The sequence below is a fragment of the Falco rusticolus genome, chromosome Z (genome assembly GCF_015220075.1).
Source record: "Falco rusticolus isolate bFalRus1 chromosome Z, bFalRus1.pri, whole genome shotgun sequence".
Lineage (NCBI taxonomy): Eukaryota > Metazoa > Chordata > Aves > Falconiformes > Falconidae > Falco > Falco rusticolus.
The window spans coordinates 49,562,968-49,579,972 of NC_051210.1; the positions used below are offsets into that span (position 1 = coordinate 49,562,968).

At 37.7% G+C, this 17,005-nt stretch overlaps 1 protein-coding gene across 1 annotated transcript in view; it reads left to right on the forward strand.

The window, feature by feature from the left end:
* The window catches only part of BNC2 (basonuclin 2), a 226,529-nt gene that overhangs the window by 106,044 nt on the left and 103,480 nt on the right, over positions 1-17,005 (forward strand). Inside the window, exon 2 of the mRNA XM_037373711.1 lies at positions 5,640-5,742. Within this exon, the coding sequence (XP_037229608.1) occupies positions 5,640-5,742 (103 nt within the window). The remainder of the gene's footprint in view (positions 1-5,639; positions 5,743-17,005) is intronic.

The window sequence follows — 17,005 nt, forward strand, 5'->3', positions numbered from 1 at the left end:
GATGTGCCATCATGTCTTCAGACCAACTACTGTATGGCTTTAAAGTATTATCCCAATGACAGTGTTTTTTACTTTCAATGAAATATGAGTTCAAAATTAGGTATTGGTTATAATATAGAATTAAAACTAACAATGGAGAGAAAAGTTTGTATTTAACGCGTTGGGTTTGGGTTTTTCTTGAAGTTGAGAGATAAGCTGCATAAAGTGCTTTTTGCTTTTACTTTTCCAGTGCTTCCCATAATTTCACACAAGTATTTCATTTATTGACATACACCACCAGAACTATTTATTGTTTTTAAAATCATAAACAAGATAAGTTATTGTCAATTAAATATGGAAAGGTCTTCCCCTTATTACTAAAAAGCACAGAACTTGTGAATTACCACATTATAAGAAATCTAAATTTTAAGTATAAATGTGTGTTTATATTCCCTGGCATTCTTACTAATACGTTTGTGCAGAGTGCATACTCACACAGAGTAATGCAGCTGTAAGGAGCTGCATGTATGCACCAGTTTGCTGGTTTGGACTTTCACTAAAAAGATTTCATGAACACTGGACCGAATCATCATCAAGCCTCATGCTCCTGTGGTTGATAACAGTGGATTTAGATTGTGTGAGCTCTGTGGGTAACGTGTGTGATAGATGCTTTAGACAGGTGGAACTTCTGTGCAAAGTGAGTGTATCTGACTCTTATGTACTCAGGTTCACAGTGATCCCCTATATCATAGGTAGATTGATAGGAGACATTTCTTAAATGTCTTTTTTTGTATGTGAGAAAGATGGGACAAGGACATTAAGAGCAAGTCTCTGTTAACACTGCCCACTGCATAGAAGGATGTAGCTGGGACTTCAGGAAGAAGCTGTTTCACCACACAGGACTCTTGGAGCCTTGTCACAAGTTAAATTAAGAATTTTTGTTAGATTTACTATTAAAACTCAGAATAAAGGAAGATGCAAAATCTGTCTCCCCAGAATGTTGAATTATTTTAAACTGCCTCCATCTTTTGCAGTTGCCTGTAAGAACTCCAGAGGAGGAATGATACCTCTTCTATAGGTGTTCTCCTCATCGCCCGTACTGTGATCCCTTTCATGATAGGTTATTACTTCTTATCTCTTGGAAGCTCTGCAAAACAGCTAGACATTGATTTTCCATTATGGCTATAGGCTGTTCCTGTTAATATGTGAATAATGTTTACTTGTTAGATATAATTAAGTCACCCAAACTATGTTAAATTAATATCCTTGGTCTAGAGGAAAGCCATAGAAGTCAGGTCTAACATCTTTTAATGTTAGTCATACAAACATGTATAGGTGTATTAGACCACATGCTTTAATACTAGACAAAGTTCCCTTCTTTCTGCGTTACACTTTATAGGAAGATCTCAAGGAAATCAGCAAGATTCTTCTGAATGTTTCAGTGTCAGTTATAAACCCATTCATTTATTCTTGTATGTGTGTGTTTTCTTTTTAAACCTTAATAGCATTACTTCAGGATTTAAAGAATCAGTTGTGTAACCTGTTTTAAATGATTCTACTGAAATCCAGTCAGTTTCCTCCGCAAGTCCTTAAGGGCCACTAATTTTGGTAGAAATGCAAGGAACGTCGTGTTAGAAACTCAGTGGAAGGGATGTATAAAAATGTCTGAGAACTCCTCTGTTATCTGCAGACCATTGACACGGTGGAACATAATGACACTTTTAACCGTTTCACTGCTTACTTGAGGACCTTAACCTGCAAGTTGTCATCCAAACACGTTTGCCTATCAGCTGGTGCAGGGGGGAGCCTGTTACTTGCAGATTTTAGTGTTTTTCTCACTGTGCAAGGTCACTGGTTTCTTTTTCTTTCCTTCTGTTTTCTTTCTATCTTTCTCAGAGGAGTTTCTGAGTAAAACCTTAGGAAAAATTTCTGTTTCTTTCTGTACAAAATAGTGTAGTACACAGAGACCTATTATGTAAATTTTTAGCAGTATATTGTGAAGGCAGAATTACAGGAGCATTTTCTGGCAAAAGTTTAGCATTGCTACACCTTTGGTTTTTTATATCTACTTTTTAACAGATTTGAACAATGGCTACAATATTTAGCTGCTGCAAACTTACCCAGGATCTCTGTATTATCCCTACTCCCCTCCCCACCCTTTCAAACTGAGCAGTGACAGATGTCCAACCACAGTTACACCGATCCACACTTCTACCTACAAGCACACCAGCTACTGTGCATTTATCTTCCCTGTACCTTTAACGTCCTGCCACCGAGGAATGGAGAGGCTGCATTACAGCTTTGGATTCTTAAGTGAATCTACAGAACTTTCATCGCCCACTGCCATTCTGGATCATTCCCAAGACTGTTCCACAAACTGTCAGTGAATTGTATGTCTAAGTGAAGTAGTATTGAAAACCAGAAGAAAGATACGGTTAATAATTCAGATACATATCCTTGCAAGGCTCAGTATGTATGTCGGTTGCATTGTGAAGGTCTTTAAAGACAATGCTTTCTTTCATGTTAATGAATGTTTATATTCCATCCATATATATAGGAATACACACTATTTGTGGCATCTTGAACCTTCTCTCCACCAAGTTATGTTGGTTTCATGTTGGATGTTAGTGATCTGAGGTAGTTACCATGATTCTGGACTAAGTAAAGTGAAAAATAATCTTTGAAATAATGACTAAATTCTGCTTGTGATTTTCAATAGCCTCCATCACTGCTGAGTGACTCACAATTTATGTTGTATATATTGTGACAAGACAACAACACTTTACTATCGTTGTATGTAGTTACTGTTTAAGGAATGTAGGCATCGGGCTAATATAGTAATTTGCCCAAGATCGTGCCAATGTGAAGAAGCATATGAGTTTTTCCAGTCCCAAATGGGCATCCTGCAGCTTGAGGGGTCATTCTCAACACTCAGAAATACGGGAGTCTTGGTGATGGGATGGAAAACAACAAAAACCAGATTACAACTTGGCATCAACACACCTTTTGCAGAAGTGGCCAGGTAAGGCCAGGCTGAATGTTTTGGCCATGCTACTTGGAGTTGGTCAGGCCAATCCGTATTAGTTTATAAAAATGCATAGCTCTTTTTGAAGACCTTTCAGATTTAGTTATTTGATGGTCAAGCTGACATTTTCACGTTTCTGAAAAGATTGTGTAATTTGGGGGGGGGGGGGGGGGGGGCTATGTATTAAGGATAGAAATCTTACTAACTAGTTAATCTCCTTCAACTCTTTACACTACCAAGACACTCTTTAACTCAGGGAAGAGGAAAGAAACATGAAACCTCAAAACTTGCCCCCCCCCCCCCATCTTATAATTTATAATGGCTAAATGGATCATTTTTGAATGTGTGTAATAAAACTCACTCTCAGGCTGAAACATTGTATTTCAGGTTCAAGCTGAATCCAATTTTTACAGGCAACCTGTTAACCTCTAGGCCAAAAATAGGTAGGGTTCTAATGGAAATGCTGATGAGCCTTAATAAAGCAACTCTGCCAGATGACACAGTTTGATCTAGTATGTGTACATACACTATATTACTCCTATTATACATACTGTAAGTGACACGTGAACAAGACAAAATAACATCAAATACAATAAGTGTGTGTCACATTGGTACAGAAATTTTAAAAAGGTGGTGAACGTGAGAAAACCTTTTATGGTAAAATAAGAATACCATTTTGTAAGTCCTTCTTCTTGCAGTACAATTAATTACTGAGTTCATTAATTAATGAACATATTAGAGAAGGAACACCATTACTGACCAGTGGAGACCTGATATATTACTGAGTCAATAAACTATTGAACATGAAACAGGACCTTTCAGGAGAATTTTTTTCTCATAACCCACAAACACATATATTATTCTTGCACAGTCAGCACTTCTTTTGGTACCCTTATATTTCATATTACTAATTCTTTTAATCACACATACATACAGCAGTGTTTTATAACCTAGCTAATGAGTAATTGGACAGGTGACATTGGGACTGAGGCCCTGAAGTGTCAGGCATAATAAAGCAGGGTATTTCTTTTCCCCACTAGGTTTTTGATTGTAAAAGATAGTAAAAGAGCAGACAGGATAGGAGGGAGAAAGGACTGTTGTGCCAGAAATATGTCAGAGAAATACAGATTTTAAGTGGATCCCTGAACTATGCATGGCTTTAAATTGCTGTCTGATGCAGATAAATAAGTAAAGAGATAAAGCATTTAAAATAACTCTGAACCTTTTTCATTGTCAGCAGCCAAGGAGTTTAGCTTGGCCAAGCTAGAGTTGGGTGTGATTTTCTTTAAGTCAATATAGTTAAGGTAATTTTTTTTTTCTGGTAGGGAAGGGTGAGGAGTGGGAGAGAGTCTGAGGCTGTGTCTGTCTGTGTGTCTGTGTCTCTCTGTGTCTGTGTGCCTGTGTGTTAGCTGTTTGGAAAAGGCAAGAGCCTTCGTAATGCTTCAGTATCTCAGTGGCCATAGGTAACAAGCACCCTTCCCCCACCTTAGCCCCCAAGTAATCATTGATTGCATCTAAATCTATAGAGATATCTTTTCCTGGCAGCTCTGGTAGTTACAGTAGATTGTTAATCTGTGAATGATCAGAATAAGACTCTCTGTCTCAGAAATCTTCATGCAAATTACATCTAAATGCATGCCATAAATTTATTAGTAGCAGTTTGAAGTGCACAGGTCATCTTCTACACTATTTAAAAACATATGTCTGTTACACATTAAAGAGAGTCTCATTCAATTTATATTCACTTTTCTAGGGATGTAGATAGCCCCTGTCAAAGTAAACCTGTGTAATTTCTGAAATAATTTTAAAAAGGGGGATGAGCTATTAATAAGATGTATTATTTAAGCAAATTTTAGATTGCTGCACGGGACTGGAGTTTTAGCATTGCTGCTTTGAAATAGTTTCATCTTTTACATGTTTGCAAATAGGGAGAGCTAAGAGGTAGAGGGCTATGCCTAGATGTTGGAGAAAGTGATGGGTGCAAAGGAAACTTACAGGATGTTTTGTGAACCAGTGCTATTCTTGCACCTTGATCACTTTATCCTATTTTGGGAACACATCAAATACATGATTCCTTTTTGTAGTGGAGCTATATCTTACGTGATCCCCAAAAAGAAAATGAGAATAACCTTTGGATATAATGGGGGAAGGGTAAAGAGATCTGTAGTTTTTCTTTTTGCATGTTTTTTGTTTCCTCATTTTACTCTTGGTTTTAATCAAGCTGATATGCTGCTATGATAAAACATCACTAGTAACTTTTTCCTTCAGGCAGTTGATGCAAAACAAAAAAATTTGTGGAACACCTACAGAATCCTCATCCTGCCACTTTTTTTTTTTTTTTTTATCCCCTCTCCTAAAGGAAATAGAACAATTCTTTTAAAGACTTTAGGAATGTATTCATCTCCGTGGGACAACAGATTATGTTATTATTGAATAAGCATTTTGGTTGTCATTGCTCAGGGATACTGCTGTATGTTTTTGAAAGAAAAGTAATCTCTACTTAAAAGAATGAGCAATGCTTTGAATGTTAGAAGGCTGGTTTTTGCTGTACAGTTAATACCCTTCTAGCCTTCACAACAAATTTGTACAAGAAGGAAGAAAAACATTAATATTTGTTTTTTGTTTCTTTTTCCAGGCCATCCGCTGTACACTGGTAAATTGCACATGTGAATGTTTTCAGCCAGGGAAGATTAACCTGAGAACCTGTGATCAGTGTAAACATGGCTGGGTGGCACATGGTAAGAAATGTCAGTTCTGGGCTTGTCTTCTCTATTCTGTCCATCTTTCACAGTATTTTTAAATAATAAAAGCTGAAGTGATATAGACAGTAGTGATATCTATTTGTACATGCATGTGTGTGCACTCTAGGTTTGTGCATGTGTGTGTATGCACATGCTTTTATTTCAGAAATTTCTAGGGTAAAAAAGCAAGAGTCTATTATTCTGGCAATAGCATCAAGGGCCACTGGAGTTCAACAGCTTGTGTACAGCTCAAAAAAATATTCTAGTCTCTAGAAAATGCAGAAAGTTTATAGTATGGTTGCACAGCAGAACTTGTATTGCAAAGGAGTGTCAGCCAGTAAGTCACTGAGCTGAATGGAAATGCAAAAGTATCAATGTCATACTGTCGGGGCTTGGATGTCAGAATGAAATGATTGTATCCTACATGACTCAACAAAAGTGTGCATATACAATCTGTGAGTTGAACTTCTCTTCCCATGTTTAAGTAGCTAAAGAAAGAAATAAGGGATTAGAATGCCCAGATCCTATATAAAGGCATCAAAATACACTTAAGACCTTTCATTTTACTTATCCTTTACTGGTTTTTGTGTTTGGTGGTTGGTTGTTTTTTACTTGACAATATTGTTAAGCTATGCATGAGAGAGAAAGAAGGAGCTGTATACGTAACTGAAAGCAAAAAAGGAGGATTCCTAAAATGGTTTAATGAAAAGAAAAAAAGGAGGGTGGGTCGGTGGGTTAGGAAAAAGACAAAGATTAGTATGTTTGCAGAAGAATTTAGTGTTGGAGATTTCTTCCCATGAACTAGGCTGTTGGCACAGTCTTCACCCGCCCCCCCCCCAGATATTCAGGGCGTTATATTCTATAAATTCTGTTATATTTTGATGAGGCCTGGGGTGGAAGCTTAGTACTTCCCTCCTAAGATGCACTTGATCTCTATTTATTTAGTTCATGTCTGCGTGTATTTGTGCCTGAGTATGCTGACATCTGGCAAGTGTGAATGCTTCAACAAATTCAACAGTGCAGACTGCCAGAGGAGGTTTTCAAACATTCACATACATGCAAAGGAAAGCAGGAATGCAGGTACCATGCAGTCCTCTGTCACTGCATAGTAATATATAGCCTGCCTAGAAATACACTAACAATGCCAATCTGGTAGCTGGTTGCAGATTTATTATATACTAGATTCTCTAGGGACACAACTTATTTTTGCTCCGCTTATTTCCCAGAAAGATATCTTCAGTCACAGTATAACCAGACTTACATTTCTTGGAAGGATCGCTAAATCTCACAAAATTTGTATACTTCAGGCATGCTTCAGACTTCCTGTAGAATCAGCATCTGAGGTTTTGCTGATCCACAGGTAGGGAAGACTTACCTAGCTATTTTCCAGGTTGAGGAATAGAAATTTGGAGTGTAGCACTTAGATTCTGGCATATGGGCATCCCGCATTTTCTTTTTAACAGGTACATCTTAGAAAAGTGTAATCAGATTTCCTGATAAATTCTTCCCTGTGAGATGGTTGAATTCGAAATCAGAATATATGGAAATAATCTGAGAGTACCACAGAATGTATAATAGAAATGTCTCTGTTTTACAAATCCAGAAAGCTGAAAAGTGAATGTGAGGTTAGGGTTACACCACCTGCTCCCATACCTCAGTGCTTAACATTCCAAATGGAAAACTTAATACAGCTATATATTATTAGAAAGTGTTTGTTTTACTACTGCACCAAGCAAAGAATGCTCTGATTTATCTTTTTTTTATTTTTTTAGTACACTTTGTGTACATTCATCTGGCGTATTTACATTTTATGGCAAAGCAAGACAAGTCAGATATATGTTTCATATACATACTTAAAGCATAGCCTTATAAATTACTTCCTGGAGACTATGATGCATCTGCTTCAATTCTTGATCTTAGATGTGTTCCAGGATTTTGACGGCAGCATTCAGGAGACAGATCAATTCATTGCACTATAGCACCTGGATTTCAAAATGACTGAATCAGGTTGCTGTTCAGAAGTGATTTTCTTTAAACCGTTACCACGGTACTTTTAGAAATTGTTCCTTGAATGCAAATAGTATTTTCTGCTGCTTTAATTAAAGGGTTTCCTTCTGATTTTTATTAATGAATTTCAACTCAGCTACTTGACACATGATGTAGTGCTTTACTGAATGTAATTATCAAAGAATAGGTGTTTCCAACAGGAAGTACAGTGCTTACTCAGTTCTGATAACCTAGAATCATAATTAACTGAACAGATCAAAAATAGCTTAGAACTGCAGTCTTCTCATGCTGTATTTGACTAATCTGTACAGAGTTAATTCATGTTAATAACAGCCATTTAAAATGTTTGAATTCTTGGAGTGAGGAGGAAAGGGCATTCAGCCACCACAGTATTACTGCATTTAGCAAATGCTGGCCTATTTTCTGGTTTTTCTGCTTCCATTACTTCTCATTTTTTTCTCTGCTCTCCTAAAATGGGCTGCACACATTGCTTGGAAGGAAAGGTTTCCTACAAGTTCAGTTTCTTCTGTCTGGAGTTGCCAAAGTAGGATTGTCAATATATGAACAGATTCATCAGAGAAGTTCTTCTGTGGCAAGATAATGCTTCTGTTGGCAAAAGTGCAGCTTATCAAGTTTTGACCCTGCACCCCTGTGCTGCAGTGGTAGTCCTGCCATCAGTGTTTTTAAGGCTGAAGCCAAAAGCTGTGTAGACCATACCAGTGCTCTCTAGTACTGCTGTGCATAATGGAGAATGGGTTATTGCTGGTGTGAATCTCTGCTATTTTAAGGGATTTGGATAACTAGACTGTTTCGATTTGTTTGCAGCTGAAGTCTGGCTTTTATATTGTCAGCTTTGGTGGGAATTTATTTTTTAAAACACAAATAAATGGTTTAAATTGGATAAGCCATTTCCTAGGCCTCAAGCATGCAATCAGATAGCAGTTAGATGTTTTTCCTTCTATTTTTTTTTATGGTTAAGATACTTTGTATAGTCCATATGGTGAAAAATACAATCTTATTAAAATCTTAATAGTCTAATTTTTAAAGGAGAATTATGACATTTTGTGGCTTTTAAATAAAATAGGAGTAAGATGACTACACAAAATTAAGAATTCCTTGAGTTCTTGAATTGGTTTCTTCTGCTATTTTTTTTGTCTTAAAAGTAACATACTATACTATGAAGATAGTAATGACATTTTACTAGCTTTAGCACAAAAATCGCTTACTCAAACTTTATTAGAAATATTTGCCACCCACTTCCCCTAAGAGAAGTATCTTAGCCCATGAGGAAAGAAATAAAGCAAGTCTGCAGTAAAAAGATTATTTCATTGACTGCATTTTGCTTTGTATGCTTGTCATTCATGTCAGAATAACAACTACCGTACTGCTAGCAGAAATGCTCCTATTATACCTAGTCCAACAGAGCAAAAGACCCAATGCAGTATCAATGGGAAATACAGCCTACCCTCTCTCATAACTGTTTTGCTATAAAAAGTCGTGCCAAGGTGATGTATGTCATAGTGGACTAAAGCTAGTATTTATGACATTCATTTTATTTATTTTAGTTTCAGTATCTCAGACTTTGCGGACATTTTAAAAATGCACAGTATAATAATAGGACTAAGTTTGAAGTCATTGTCACCATGTTTCAAAGAGAGTCAGAAAATCAAAAATACTAGTTCTCTGTCTTGCCCTCAATCTGATCACTGGTAAAGCTCTATCAGACAACAGCATCTTTTCCAGATGTTTTTGGTATACCACGTGCATTCTTAGACTAGCTGAATTTCACACTGTCCTATCTACTGTAGGAAATTAAGTATCCTGTGAACATTTTTGCTGTGTTCCTTCTTTTTTTTCTCTCAGAGGAAGCTGATTCCTCTAGTGGTCTTTGATGTCTTTTCATCTGCATCATGCCAATCAGTGCAGCTCAGGGCTGAGATATTTATTCACAGAGACTTTAGTACCTCTCTGACGTACAGTGAGGCCACATACAGCCCCATCTCCAGTCCAAGACTTAGCTAGGCTTTTTCTCTAGTAACTTTGAGATTAAGTTCCTTTCAGTTTTAATGAAAACAACATTAACTAGTAGATTTTGGCACATAGGGCAAACCCATTTTTCTTTTCCAGTTTAAAAGCTGTCATCCAGTAAGTACTCATGCTCAAAGACTTGCCATGTGGGTTACAGTTTCACCTTACGAAGGAATTTTTCTTCTGCCAGTATTTATACAATGCATGTACTAGCTTGCTATGAAACTAACAATGAAAACAACAACCTCCACTAGAAAATGGAGAATTCTCCATCATGAAGTCAGATGCATGATATGACTGTGACTTCTCCATTCAGAATGGTTCAGTTTTCTGAATTTCTATATGGTAGTTCATGAAATCTTCAGGTAAAAGAATCATGCAGTGAGAACAAAAGGAAGATAGGTGTAAATAAATAAAGAAAAGAAACAGAAGGTGCTGTGGAAATTTTAGAAATTGCATCTTTCCCTTACCCTGGATTTGCTGGAAGGGCTTGGTCCAGGAAGAAGGTTTGAATTTTAAATGTGAGCTGCACAGGAATGAGGGGAAGGAAGAGGAGTGCTATGTTGAAATAAAATCAGCAGGGTTCCTATATTTGTCTCAGTCCAAAGCTATTAAGTGAAAGAAATTCAGGTTTGCAAAGTCAAAGATAATTTCTAACAAAATAAAACAAAACAACAGAAAATGAAAACATGTCACAGATCTCAGTGTTTCTCTAAAAGCTGGCAGAACTGCCATGTTGTTTTTTACTTTAAAACAGAGATAGTAGAGAATAAATACTAAAAACTGAGAGAAGAAATTTAATCCTATTGTTATAGGTTACTATAATAATAGTAAAAAACCCCAAATTAATTAGTTTATTTTTGTATTGTTCCTTAGGATATAAAAAATAGAATTTTAGCATACTGAACATACCTGTTTCCTTTTATTCAGTTTATTTAATTCTTTAAAATGCTTTCAAATTACTTGAGAACGTCATAGATTTGATTCTTTTTTTAGTTACATAGAGATTTTTAGCAAAGTAATTATCTACAATTCATTGATAACAAGGCTAGTTCTTCATGACTTTTAAAGTAAAACTGTTTTTACATTTAGTCTGGCTTTTCTTGTTTTTTACTGACAAAGTATTTTTAATCCATCTATTGTAACTTCATTTTGACCCTGAAGGCTAAGGCATATTTTCATTACTCAGTTGCTTCCAGGAGCCTTGCCTGATTAACATTCATTGCTGGTAAACATTTTTTTAAGCCTCCCCTTATGCCTATTCCATTCCTTTTTGCTTCCCTTCAGCAGCAATTCCCAAAGTGGCCAATGCAGCACAGCGAGGATGCACTATGTTATCTTGTGGGTACTCTAACCCAGTATTTCGGTTTAAAGCCTGCCACACTGGTAGGAATGATGTGATGTACTGTTTGCTTTGTGTTACTCTGAGATCATCGTTAATGCAAGTCAAGCTGAGGTAAAAGCAAATGAGAATATCCAAGTATTAGGGCATCCAAGACAAATAATACTGGTTTAAAGGTTTATAAGACACAAGTGACAGAAAGGAAATAATGCTTAGTTGCCCCAAGATCAAATAAAAAGCCTTCCTTTTCCATCCTTGTATTCAGATGGTACATACATTACCATATGGTCAAGGGTTTAGTCCTCATGCAAATTTGACATCCTCAGGTGCTAAGTAAGGTTTTCCCTGGGGATAAACCACAGGCTCTAATTTACATATGTTCACACTCACACCTCCTTGGATTTCCCTGGGGGTCCATTCAGATTAAATTTCTATTTTTTCCTTCCTGGCCACCCCCAGGACATTTTAAGGCAATCAGGAAGAGGTTAGACCGTTCTCCCTGTCCCCAGCTTTAGTGGCTCACAGCCCTGGGTTTGAATATGCCAGTGTCCTTGGATGTGGTCAGGTGAGATTATCCCTGACCAGACATTAAGGAGTCAGCTAAGGGCTGCTCCAGTGCCTGGTAAGCCCTAAACAGACTGTGACCCTTTCTGAAGTGCCCTTTTCTGCTGTGCTGGGCTATATTAACATCTCAGTGAAGCCTTTTCTCATTGTGAACGTTTTACTGCCTGAAAAAAATTCTGATTTACTAATTGCACTTCATACTCTTACAGAACTGGGATTAATACCACCAGATACTCATTGGCAACTCTGAAATACATCTAAGGCCACTTTTATAGCTATGATCTCCCTTGACTAACTATAAAATGCCCAGAGAGGTTTAGAATAAAGGTATTTCAAAAGCGGACGATGTTGTTTGGTGCCCATCATTACTGAATTTACATTTTACAGAGAAGGCATTGTCCCATGTAGACCACTCAATACCATAGGATAAAATCTTAGGAGATGTCTTCGAAAATTATGTCTTACCCTCTCTTTTTAAGGAGACAATCCAGTAAGGAAAAAAATAGACTTGCTATGTGCAAAAGCAATAAAACCAATGATTTTTTAATTAGCACTTGGAATTCTTCTTCCCAGACATAGTAGAGGCTGGTTTTTTGTAAGGTAGTAGTGAAACTACTTGATCTTGCCCCCTTAAGTGTGGTGCTAAGAAGTTCACTACAAGGCAAAGCTTCAGGCAGGAGCAAAACTGTGCTTGCTTCTTGATTCCCAGATGAGCAGGATAAATTCTGTGGGACCTGAGAGTGCAAATTACCAACGTGTTTCTGGAGCAGCAATGATGGACTTCTGCAACATTCATCCACAATTCTCCAGGCTGTTTAGGTGACAGTACCTGCTTACTTGTCTCTTTTAACACCTATGCTGCTGCACATAAATTGCTGTGATGTGCTAACCACTTTATCATTTTATTACACTTTATTACATCATAAATTTTTATATCTTCTTAACGATCCTACAAGAAGCTTAATTGTTTATAGGAACATCTTAATTAACTAGAGTTCACTAGGTTAAGCAGAACACAAATTGAAAGAGCTCTAAATGAAACAAACCCTACCGCTCCATTCCATATAGCTTCGTAAGGTTAAACCGGGATTTGACTGCAAGAATAAAAAAATCATACTGCTTTCAGATGTTACAAAGTAATGCTAATACCATGGGTAGATTTACCTCTGCTTTCTGTTTTGCAAATGTGAAATTCAATGGAAAAACTTGTCTTTTTTTCTTTCTCTCTCTCTTTTTTTTTTTTTTTTATACCTACTAGGAAGAATAGGAAGAATTTAAATTTGAGCTGTAGCATTATGAGGAAACTTGCCCCAGATTAATTTAGCAGACAATAGTGCTACTTTATTATACCATTTCCATCTGGATTTTAGAAATAGAAAAGATAATACAAGAAATGTATAACATGAGTCTCAAAGACATCTCTAATTATATTCTAATTGATTACAGTCATTTTTTCTGAAGTATATTTAACAAGAGCTTTGTGAAATGGTCACAGTACATGAACTGGGGTTGGAAAAATTGATCTTTATGAATGGTACAACTAGCTGTATGAACCAGTCTTCCCAGGGTCTGAACATCTTCAGCTGTCAACAGCTCTAAGTCAGCAGGCTTTCCTGGGAAAAGTGAGTTGATTTAGCAAATGTGGGAGAGCATTTCATAGTCTTGAACCAGAGTTATACCCCAGACTGAAACTTGCCTTTGTGAGATGCCTCTACAATGCAGTACTCCATCCAAACAGAATGATGTTAACAGGTGAGCAGTGCCTGCTGTATTTTCATTAGTTTTCAAAGCTGCATAAAAGATAGGATGCCTAGAGAAGTGGTGGAATTTCCCCCACTATAAATATCAAAGACTCAGCTTCACAGGGCCAGAGATAACCTAATCTGAGGTCCTGCTTTCAGTAGAAGGCTGCATCAGTCTACAGAAATTCCTTCCAACCTGTGAAACTGTGGATCACAGTGAAATTCAAGGTGCATTTGGATTAAGATGGAAATCCTCCAGATCCAGACCACAATTCAGGACTCCCAAATGTGCTTCTGTCTCACTCTGTATAATATGTCAACCAGATGGTATTAGGACCATTAAGACACATATTAACTCCTATCTCACCGTTATTAAGGGAGAAAATATTTTTGAGAAGGTGTTAATGGCTGATAGGAAGGAGGCATGTGGCTTTGGAGACAAGAGATAGGGAAGACTGAGGATGAATGACTAGGTAATAGAAAAAGATACGTTAATTTAGTGGCTTCCACTATAACTTTTATGTTTCAGCAATGACACCATCTATCTCTGTTTCAAGGAGCGGCAAAAGTGGAGCTGCCTAGCAAAGAAGTCTGAGCCAGCAGTCAAGCGCAACTCCAGCACTAGCCGTGCATGTACCATGGGCACAGTTCCTTGAGGTCTGATCGGGGCAGACAGAACCAGGTGCTAGTAACTGGGTCCGTTGACAACCTCAGGCATGACAAGGGAATGAGCCAGGTCAGGGGTCCATCCAGGGGCTCCAATCAGGAACAAAAGAAGTGGGGGCCAGAGACAGAGCTGAGGACCAGGCTGTAACATGGGTCTGAGGGTCATCTGGAAGACAGGACTACAGACGGGCACACCTACAATGTACCTTAGATAGGGAATGAAGCTCCAGGCCTGAGCTTCAGTAGGGACTGAGATGGACTGGCATGGACTGAGAATCTAGGGGAGGGGTCTCTGGAGAAGGTGGTCAGTGCAGTGAAGACCAGTCGGTGAACTCAGGCTCATGACACTAGGGACTGATCAATAGCTGCTGTCTTTAGCAAAGGTGACAGATGATGGCAACACACACAAAAGCAGCTGTGTGTTCAGATGCTCACATACATGATTGATATAATGTCTGTCTCCATCAGGGCTGAAGTCATCCCTTACTTAGGCACAAATGCACCCACTGACAGAGGAGGACTGCAAGGCCCAAATCCCACAGAAAAGAGGCTCTGTCTCATCTTCATACCATGGTCCCCATAGTCAGGTGGATTCATTAATGCAGCATGTCCATGCAGGAAGTGTGTAGTAGCCCAGATGTTTTCCTGAGAAGTAGGAACGAAGATCCTTTACAGCTTGTCCCTTTGAACACTTTAGTTATCAACAAGGAGGAGGAAGAAAAAACCTGTTTGTTTGTTTGTTTGTTTGTTTATTTATTTATTTATGAGGTCAGTTCTGAATTAAACACATGCTCATGAGGTACCACTACCCAAAGTCAGGTCTAACCTTCTTTTTTAGGAGAAAGCCTTTTGGGTTTTTTTTTTGTTCTTTTTTTTAATCTGCAATCATGTTTTCTACTATCGAAGTAAAAGGGGTTTTTTTGTATAGAAAGAAAAAATAAAAGAAAACACCTGTTTGGCTTGCAGGAATTGGCCAGGAAGGCTGTTTTCCTGACAGGCCAAAAGCGACCAGCACAGGGCCCCTTTAAAAAGAAAAGTCAGGATATTTTTTTCCCCCTATTTCATGTGAGCATTGGCAGAAACTCTGACAAGCAGTTCTTCATATTTTATTATGTTCTTGTCTGGCAGAATCTCTGTCAGGCAAAAACCTTGTCAGCGGAAAACCTGTCGTAGGATCAGAGGAGACAAAAACAGGTGTCACAGAGGCAGTCAAAACTGAAGGAAAAAAAAGATTAGACTAAAGAGAGAAAGGCAGACAATTACATTAATGCCATTGCTTTTATCTTATAGATGCGTGTTATTATCTCAGGGTGCTGAGTGCGCAATTGCCTCAAAGAAAAGTAGACAGGAGACAAGGGGAAACTTGATAGTTATTAACTGAAGAGGCAGTGTGTCAAAGCTGGATGGGGTTCAAAGTTTTGCAAAGGGATAAAAAAAATTGCAGACAGCAAGCAACGTCTGTGAACAAACTGTGGTTCTGCTTTCGGCTACATGAACCTAGTAGCAATCTAAATGTTTCAACTTGGAGTAAGATCATAGACAGAAAAATTAATGAAAGTTTTCATTCAGACTTTTTTTAATAACATTTATTTTGTGTACATGCAACTGAAGTGCTGGGGGTTTTTTTTGATCTGTTATAAAAATGTTGTTAAGAGCATGAGGCATGGTGAGGCATGAAGACATTTATCAGTTTAGTTGCTGTGTTGTTTGGGGTTGAAACACCTATTATCAACACATGTTTAATTTTAAAATGCTATTAAGAATCCTTTTACTAAGTGTGAACATCTGTACATGCAAGCTGTAAATTAGAAGATCACATATGTGTCCCTCTGTCAGAGACTAAATGCATTTGGCAAATGGTTTCCATTATTATCTTTTAAATACAGTAAAAAGCACAAGGAAAAGTTGGTTTCGCCTGTGAATCAGAATATGCTTTACTTACTTGCCTTCTATAATCTTTTGAAATCTACAACGTCTTAGAGAACATTTCTATCTGGATTAAATTGTGAAAGGGGTGAAGACAGAACTGAAATGGAGATCACCAAAGGATCCCATGTTGTAGCTGGAACTTATACCCAGACCGCTTCAGGATGTTCACCCACCCATATAAATGTTAATGTCCCATGCTCTCTGCCCTTGTTCCAGGGATGAATGGAGTAATTTCCTACACCATAAAAATATTTGAGCCATTCAGTGGACACTGGCAAGTTTTCTTGTCCTTAGTCATCTTCTAAGCATAATATTTTTGAGGAGCAATTTTTTCCACCTACAAAATGGCACCATGTTACAGGTGGTAATAAATCTCCATCCTGAGGAAGGCTAGCTTAGACCACCTCTTATGACTGCAGTAGTTTGTCTGTCCCTGCAGCATTTTAGTCATTCATAAGCTACTTTCTATTCTTGAAAGGATTTGTTACTTCTTTTTCTGTCATTAATGGAAAAAAAAGAAAATCTTGAACTCCAAAAATGTGAAGCTGTGTATATTCACTACTACAATCAACAGCAAACTACAGCGCTCCACATTGCCATTAATAATACTGTATCTGCTTTACCATACTTGACAGGCAGTTGTTGCAGAAGTGTTATGGAATCCTTTTAAGTTGGTATTTTATATTTGATCTGTCTGCCAATTTCAGTTTTTCTTGCTGCAGAAAGTGGCCTTGTTATTTAGATTTAAAAAAAAATACCTCTGGAAAGCTCTTTGTTGTTTTTGTTATTGTTTGGACACAGACTACCTTCCCACCCCCACCCCCCCACCCCACCCCCCCCTCCGTTTTCCTGTTGACCCTTGAACAAACCTAAAAGATGATGACATTTATAAAATTCTATATTGTCACGTGTCTGTGTGTGTATGTACTCCAACTGTATACCTTTTTGGTAAGTTAGAGAACCGGCTAGAGAGCATGCAAGA